The sequence below is a fragment of the Antrostomus carolinensis genome, unplaced genomic scaffold (assembly GCF_000700745.2).
Source record: "Antrostomus carolinensis isolate BGI_N321 unplaced genomic scaffold, ASM70074v2 scaffold21450, whole genome shotgun sequence".
Classification (NCBI taxonomy): Eukaryota; Metazoa; Chordata; class Aves; order Caprimulgiformes; family Caprimulgidae; genus Antrostomus; species Antrostomus carolinensis.
Window position 1 is genome coordinate 23,297 of NW_010286718.1, and position 9,134 is coordinate 32,430.

A 9,134-nucleotide genomic window follows, 5' to 3' on the forward strand; every position below is an offset into this window, starting at 1 on the left:
CTTACTAAGTTTCCCAGTTAAAACCCAGTCAGCACGCCTCTGGCTCTTCAAAATAGCAAGAGAGCATTTTTTTTAATTTTTTGTTTTACATGTTAAGGCAGGCAAAAGCTATTTCTACTTTGCCTGGCATAAATCATGTATGAGGTGTGCTGTTCATTTGCCACTTCTTCCAGCCTCACTTGTGAATGGTTGTGGGTGTTGAAGCAGGAGTTTATGGCAGCATGTTTCTAGAATCATGAGGCTGATGATTCTTTCTTTACCTCTACTTCACTATAAATAGGAGAGTAAGAAACCCCAGATGCAACATTTCTTCTCTGAGTGTAAGGATCTCCTTCACCTACTTCCCAAGGGGTGAAAGTAAAGATTTAATCAGTCTTTACACCTTTATATTTTTTAAATTATTTAACTTTTATTACTGTTGCACCATTTATACAATTACATATAATTTCAATGCATCCATTGTACATTTTGTTTTTTCATTTGTTTTCCAATGAGTGTGTGTTGGTGTCTGTGACACAGAATGGAAGAGAAACTGGAACTGCAATGAACGCAGACTTTTTCATTTCCACTGACCAATAAACAGAACTACAGGTGCACCCAACCACGGACATGCATTAACTCGTCATGAGAAATCTAGGTAGGCTAAGTAGGATGAGAATGCTTTTTACTCCCAAAAAATATTTGGAGAGGAAGAATTGGAGGATTGGCATTGAGAAATATGTGGACAGCTAAGTGGGTTTTGTCTGAAAGTTGGCATTCATCCACTGCATAAAAAAAATATCAAAATAAGAAAGGCTGTAAATAAAAAAACCACAGAAAATACTGCTTTCATAAAGATCTGATTGCCTTGGCACAAACCCAGTGGGCAGAATCAAACGCATCACTCCCAAACCCCATTACAGAACAAAAAGAAGATTTTGATACATTAGTGGAGTGCATTTACAGCAGTTCAGATACAAAAGATGTGCTGTACTTTCAGACATCCATTTATTTTACTTTTTTTTTTTTAAATCCAGGACTTGTGTCAAGTTGGCAGAAAGTATATTAGATATTTCCCCACAAAAATACTATCTGGATTCTCCCCCCTCCCTCCCTCCCAACTTGATGGGACATCCTTTTCATTTTTTCTTTTTTTTTCTTTTTTTTTTTTTCTCCTTTTCTTTCTGGGCAATACATATTTGTTATTTCAGATCTGAAACGAGTTAGTATAGCTGAAAAAATAAAAAAAAGACACAGGTTGTTTTAAGTGGTTGTTTCAACAGGCTGTCCAATTTAATCTTGCACTGCTATGGTTTGATCCGAATTAGTCGCTGGAACTTCAGAAGGTTTCGCTTCCTCTGGTGGGGCTGCAGGGTCCGAGGCCTTAGCAGTGGAACTAGGTGCTGCTGTTGCTGCCACGGTCTCCTTGGAAGAAGGCGCAGCCTCGCTGCTGCTAGGTTTTGAGTCTGAAGCTGGGGCCACTTCACTTTTAGTTTCTTGGGCTGCAGGCGTTGTGGGAGCCTCAGTCTTTTTGGCTTCCCCTTCCTCTTTGCTCTTGTCATCTGCTTTACTGGGAGCTGTGGCTTCTGAAGGCTGGGAAGCTTTTGCATCGTTGCTAGGCTCAGAAGGTTTGGGTGCTTCGCTACTGGCAGCAGAAGCAGAGGCTGCAGTCGGCTCCTCTTGCTTGGGTGCCTGTTCGTTGCTCTTCTGTGGCTCTACTTTTGCATCGACAACAGCCTCCAACTTCTCTGGTTCTGCTTTCTGGGTTTCTTCCTGGGTCACTGTTTTCTCCTTCTCCCCTTCTTTTTCTTCCGTCTTACTGGCAGCGACCTGAGTATCCTTTTCGCCCTTCTCCTCCTTGTTGTTCTCCTTCACTTCTGTGGTCTCTGTGGTTTGCTGGGCATCCTCAGCCTCTTTTGGAGTCTCCTCTTCCTCAGCTGCTGCTCCTTCAGCCTTCTTGTCTTTGTCTTTAGCTTTTTCATCATTGACACTGTACCCCTTCTTCTTCTTGCTCAGTTTGCCTCCCATGTTGGAGCTCTGTAACAGAAAAGAGGAGGAGGTGGTTACCCAAAGCCCCACATTTATCACTGCAACAATCACAAACAGATCAACTGAGGTGCAAGAGGAAAATTTATGCTGGCTCCTGAAAAGGAGACTACAACAGGTTTGGTCAGCTGTTATCAGCTGGACACATGACACTGCTGAGCACCACCGCCTCTGAGCTTACATCCCACTCAGCCCTGCAGCGTTTCAGTCAGCAAAACCCCTTCTGACACATTCCCTTATAAACGGACCTTCTCTGAACCCCTCTAAGACTCATTACTTTTCAGGGGGGAGAGAGAGGAGGGAGTAACAAGATGATGGAGGACTAACATACATTATGATCTGTTGTGTCCTGAGAAAGGGATATAAAGGGTGGAAGTAGAAAAAAAGACATATTTATATTCAGGTTGAGCACAAACTGGATTTGACTGTCAATCTTAACATCCCCCCCTGGTTAACACAAAGTTCACTATCCCTAGAGCAAAGGCTATCAACAAGCTTTGCATTAAGGTTTGAAAAGTTCAAAGTGAGCCTAGAGTCAGTGAGAAGGCTGATGTTCTTCCTAAGACAGAAGACTGCATCCACGCATTCCACTCTCAACGCCTGTTACCCACACAACCAGCTCCCGCTGTAGCTACAGTCTACATGCAGGGCTGATGGTACCCAGAGGACAGGAGCGTGGGCCCCCTTCACCCAGAGGGCTGTGGGCATCACACTCCAGCAGCCCCAGAAGTAGGACCAAGGATGTCCCCAAGCACGGAGCCCCCACCAGCCCCTTCCCAGCCCATGGCTCCCGCAGGGATCGCCCGCCAAGAGCACCCGTTCCCACACGCAGCATCGCCTCACAGCCCCCCTGCAGTGGGGTGGGAAACACGGAGCCCAAAACACAGCAGGCCTGTGACCACTCAGTAAGACAGCACAAGCAAATATGGGGACTTCTGAATGCAGGCTTACATGTAGCACGTGACATGACGCAATAAAAAATAGCGAGGGAAAAGAGGGGTGTGTGCTTTGCAACCTCTGCTCACAGTCTGCAAGCATGAGAAGTGATCCGTTACACAGTTCAGTTCTTTAAAAGAAGTTGAGCATGTATGTAACCATATCAGTATTTATATACCCTTTGTGTGGGAGTCTCAACTAAGAATATACAAAATTTTCCACAGTACTTCAAAGCAAACTTTATCTATTAAAACAGGAGGAGACACAGATATATTGTGTCATGAAAATCTCTATGATTGCCTAAAAAATACACTTCCAATATTAAATATATCATTCATACTCAATGAAATGTTACAAAAAAAATTTCTAGTTTCGTACCATTTGGAAACAGAGGAGAAGGTGATTTTTTCAAAATACTGTCAAATAAATATTTAATTTAAAAGTTTTTCCAAGGGAGTTGAATCATTCTAATTTTCTGTTTTGCAAAGGTAGGTAGTCTCATAAGCCCTATATTTTTCATCCACTTGCCAAAACTGTATGCAAACCAGTACAAATTCATAGGAGTGTCCATGGAAGGCTAAATAATAAATAATTTTTAATGCCACTAAGAACTAGCTGTCTCTCTGTAGATTTTTTGCTGCCACAGATACAAGACACAGGCACAGTCCAACAGCAGTATTTCCATGTTGGGCAAAAATGAGATATTATGGTCAGCAGAGAACTTTCTGATTTCAGCTCTCAAGAAGAATAACAATTTGCAAATACTTTTGAAGGGTTAGCACATAGCTCTGCAAAATGGTAACCTAATTTTACTAAAAAAACTACTTTGTTGCCTGGAATTTTATGGGGAACAGCAATAAAAGGATTAACTTTCACAGAGCCACAGTTGAGTAATCTAATCTCTACCTTCATGGCAGAGATACCAGCTTTTTAGGTATTTAGAGCAGGCTGTGGACTTAAGTTTGTTATCTGACAAATTTACAGGCTTTTTGATACCCCATAAATATTGCTCCAGCTTAATGTTTATGTACAGTTACAACCAAATACTTTGAAAGGGGTTTTGCAAGTCAGCAGGATCAGAGATTTATTCTGAAGTCATGTGTGTATCCCAATTTGCAATCCCTAATTAAGCCTGCATTTGTTTCCCAGCAAAGCTCAGATACTGTGAGCCTAATTTCATTTGCTGTGTCTTCTGTATTTTTCCAGATTTTGCCATTTCATGGATAGTAGTAACTCACTACAATTTATATTCTTCCACAAAAAGCTTTTAATCTCAGATACAGCTGCTACAGAATGCATATGCCAAAGGACATTTAACAAGCAGAGAAGCATGCATATGAGAAATGTGCTCCCAAACTATGAAAAGAAGCACGCACTGCCTTCGCTCGGAGGTATACTGTGAAATTACTGTGTCTCCATCTGCATCCCAGACAGCTGGCTTGAGATACTGGAGCAGAAGATAGGGAAGAGGTTAGGAGACAATCATTATGCTCTATTAGTAAACATTTACAGTTACAAATGGACTGCCACCTTCCAGCATACTTTCAGCTACTTTATAGAAATAGATTCACTCCTCGTGACACTGAATCTTACATCTCCCTATTTAAAAGCTTTCTAGATCATCAACTTTATAGCTATGCCTGGCTATCATGCAAAAGCACAGCAATCATCAGGGTCATCGCCCAGCCCTGCAGGTAGCAATGCTACGATGTTCCTTTCCCCTTATATCTGAATAACAAATACTCCTCCTCCTTTACGCAGCTTCCCGATAAAGTATCTGGCCTTCCCTGTCACCTTCTCCAGGAACAGCCCCCATGTGCCCCACCGCCTCAAACAGATGCTGAGCTGGCCCCTCTCCTACCTTAACTGTGCCTGAAGCACAGCTCTGAGGTCCAGTGCAAAGAGTCTCAGGCTGCAGCAGACATAAATCAAACCTTAAAAAGTATTTTAAAATTACAACCAGCTACACCGGGAAGAAACATAGCATGTAGACCAAGCCACTTAACCATCTCTGTGACCATACTGGCTATTCTTGCTGGAATAATCCTGCCTGGTCCCACACAAAAGTGAATGTCAGTGAAATGTCATGCAAGTGAAACAGATAGCGAAGTGCATTAAGTCATTGAGGTATGTATTCATAACATATTCATATATATTAAATCCACTCTGTATTGCTACTTACATATTACCACTTGCAAGAATACAGACTGTTTTGCTTCCCCCCCCCCCAAAGGACTAAAGTCTAACAAAAAGGAGATGATACCCTGTCTGTCTCAGTGAGTCTGATGGCTCCAGCTCTCTTGCTCAGCCTCTCCCACTGCCCCTGCTTCTCCCTAATCCCCATTACCATTGCATCCACCTTGTGAATGATAGATCCAGAACAAAAAATTGCCTGCAACTATTTACCATACAGACTAAAACCCAGTACGGCTTCAGCTACTTGCAGTACCATTGACACACAGTGGTTCTGAACTAGCTCTAGCAGCTACCAGCTGAGTGCAAAGCACATCCAAAAGGAAGATCTTTGAAAATTCTGGTGATGAGCACTATTCCTGTAAAATGGCACAGCATTTGACAGCTGTGACTCTTCACTACTCGACAGAAAAAGTTTAGAGAGAGACAATCTAGAAGCAGATTTTATATAGGAGTTACTATATATCATTTATTTTCAGGGAACTTTGATGAACCAGTTGTGAGACCAGGGCAGCAGAAAAGCAAGGTTAAATACAACACTTTGAAGTTTCAAGAGACTTCATCTGCTTCTCAGTGTGCTCAGTATTCCTTGATTGTATTGCCCTTCTCATGGAAGAAGAAACAGATCCAGAGACCACTATAGAGGACTTCTACAACAGGAACAAGGATTTCTTCAGTTTCTAAGAGTTGCTAGTCATTGTGCTCATCTTGAAGTTTCCATTCACCTCCAGAAAGCAAGCTCCTGGAGAGCTTGCACAGCTCTCTTTTTTATTGTATATAAGAAATGATCTGACTATATTTGTATTACAAAATATAATGTCTACAGGTCACCTAGAGCATGTTAAGCACTTTGAAAATTGAATATTCACTATAATGAGGATTTCCTGGAATAACAGTGTCAAAAAAAGGGTTAATGTCCAGCAGACTGCAATATAGCAGGAAGAAGAATTCACAGAATATTTCAGATTTTGTGTTTGAAGACTGAGCTGATCTGATGGAGATGAGCCCCTGGAACACAGGCAGCATACATTTGTACAGTTTGGGATAAGAAATATTATGTTGAAGTTTTATATTTCAAATTGTGTTTCTACATTGAAGAAGTCCTTAGAACTAGACTCTTACTGTCTCTCTTCTGTTAGTAAAGTTTTGTCTGCCCAAGTAGATTTCTTATGTACTTATACATTTCTAAATGTTTAATTCTCAGTAAACAGAACAGTGCATCAGGAAAGCTCAAAACCACAGGTATCACCTGTAAATTACCATAGCCTGATTGCCAAAGCTAAAACCTCCAAAGTTCCTGTTCAACTTCATGCAAAGTGTGGGGAGCTCAGTCCACCTCCAGAAAAAACAGTTCAGGAAGACAATAGGTACCTTCTGAAACCCCACTGCCTTCAGCGCAATGTAGGCACGTGGGGTAGGTCAGGCCAAAGTAGCCCTTGCACAAACCTGTTCCCAGGCATGAGTTATCTCACATCGCCTGCAGACAAGAGCTGTAAAATGCACATCCCTCCCAAGGCAGGGTTTCAACACTCCAGTCCAAAGCAAATACCATCCCAGAAACTGCCTCACCCCCCAGCTGCTCAAAATAAATAAAAGGATCCTGAAGAAACCATTACATCTCTGTACCTCATTGCTTCACCCAACACCTCTGGTTTTTTAAAAAATGCAAATTTTTATAAAGTGACATATATAGGAATTTAAGGAAACAAGGAATTTCCAGACACAGTTTTTGAAAGATTTTCTGAAACTTTTATGAAAAAAAAAACCAAAAACCTTACTACTTCTCAAAATGTGCAGTACTATTTCACGCTTCCCATCACACACACACGCGCACACTCAGACACACTCCTTTCTCAAGAGCCCAGGTCAATCAGTTTACCAGGTTAATGTTAGAAGATGTCTCTGGCATACTCCTAGGCAGAATTAGGCTCACTAGCCTTGTCTTTTAGCAACAAAGCCATATTTTTCTGTTCTTTCTCAATTATTCTCATACATCTTCCTTTTCCTCCGATGTTTCTTGGAATTAACAGAATAGAAACACTAGGTCTCACTCAGGTTCAGCCATCATCACACCTCAGTAGTAGTGACCTTTGCTTTTCTTCTCTTTTCTCCTTCTCTGTTCTCCTTCTCTTCTCTTCTCTTCTCTTCTCTTCTCTTCTCTTCTCTTCTCTTCTCTTCTCTTCTCTTCTCTTCTCTTCTCTTCTCTTCTCTTCTTTCTTCTTTTCTCTTCTCACAATTTGGTGTGTTTATTGCTGTGAGACACATGATAATAAACTGGGAACATCTTGGATTGGCACTTGTGCTGTTTTCTTCACAGACCACAGATAATTTTTCCTCCTGCCCTCAGCATGTGCACAGTCCTATAACAATTATGCCTCCTTTCCTTCCTCCAAAGCCTCATGAATCTCAAGATTTAGTAAAGGAGTATAGAGTAAAAGAACAGTGAATGAATAAAACACAGAAATTGTGCTCATTTGATTTTCTAACCTTGATCTTTAAAAAAAGTCAATTACAATTTTAGTACTGTCCTGTTTTCTTTTAATATGCAGCCAATAAAAGAATTCTAAGAAGGAATATTGCCAAGTTTAATTCTCAGACAGATTTCAGTTCTATTTTCCTCTGGTGAGAAGAAGAATACATTTGATGTTTTGTTTTGTTTGTTTGTTTGTTTTAAAAAAGAAAGAAAGATGAAATTCAGTTTTTAAATTATTGTAAAATTCCTGGGGACACATACACTACACAAAAATGGGAATAATTATGTGCTTTTTTTAATATGGGCTGTTTGTCACTATTATATCTAAATTATTATAATTGATAATAGACTCAAATTCTGAGAGTCATAATAATTCAAGCACACTACAGACTGATATAAAATTGTGCATAGCTATTTAAGAACTTGGACGAGTAACTCCTTCATTTGAGAAGCATAACTACTAATAACACAGGAAGTTATCAGAAAAGTTAATAAACACATGACAATTATTTTCAGGGCATATTAAAAAGTTATACCTGAGATATTACTAAGATTCATGTGAAATACTTGAGCTTTGAAGCATGTATTAATTAATCAATTAGGAACCTATTTTTCCAATAAGAGAACAGGAATGAAGACCACCAGTTTCATTACAGGCAAAGGTTTTGCCACAATTATTGATTCATTTAGCTTCAACATGAAACCACAAGTACTTCAGACATGTAATTCTTTTTGGCACCCTGTATGGAAAAAAGCTAGCTAACTAGGCATAATTTCTGAATAATAATTTAAAAAAAAATATCCATTATTTGACCAAAGAGTGACAAAGATTTTGTGCACTACACTGAAAGCAGCTATCAAAGTTTGGACTTGTGTTCTCCTGACTTGGAGACTGTACAGCCGAAGAACCTGGAGACACTTAGTGACTGAAGATCCACTACCCAGTCTGACTCTGGTCAGACACCAGAACTCCTTTAGCTGTAGGAGAGTCCACAGAAACAAAGACATAAAAGTACCACCTTACGCAGTCTCTCTGTGTGCTACTCGACATTAAAGCCATGTCAGTGAAGCACTGAGCTGTGTGCTGCAGACCCACTCTGTAGGAGCATGCTCCCAAATATGATACACCTCATCTCTTCAAGCCCATACCCCCTTAGCTTCTCCAGCTACAAAGCTATCTCACATAAAATATGAGCAGAACATGGACCAACACAGTCTTGCCTTCCCAAGTCAATAAGCAGCATGAAAGAAGTGCTCTGCTGCCTGCAAACTCCCCACTCACCCCAGCGAGGTTGTGCTTTGTACGAGGAGATAACATCTTTTATTAGACCAGCTAATATGGATAGAAATAACATCACCCCTATTCTCTTTAGACAATTGTCTACAGCTGATCTATTTTGGTGTTAGCATTATTTGATAATTTCCTATTGCTGTTTTCAATTCAGAATTGCACTGGTTTTGCCATAACTGGGTTTTTTTTAAGTGATCCAACACAACCCCACCTTCC

The 9,134-nt window shown here is 40.6% G+C and overlaps 1 protein-coding gene across 1 annotated transcript; it reads right to left on the bottom strand.

Annotated features, from left to right (window-relative positions):
- Positions 1-387: 387 nt before the first annotated feature.
- Positions 388-2,015, bottom strand: BASP1 (brain abundant membrane attached signal protein 1). The gene has a single exon (XM_010177140.1). It carries the CDS (start codon positions 2,005-2,007, stop codon positions 1,273-1,275), a length of 735 nt encoding a protein of 244 aa, XP_010175442.1. The 5' UTR covers positions 2,008-2,015; the 3' UTR covers positions 388-1,272.
- Positions 2,016-9,134: the final 7,119 nt, after the last annotated feature.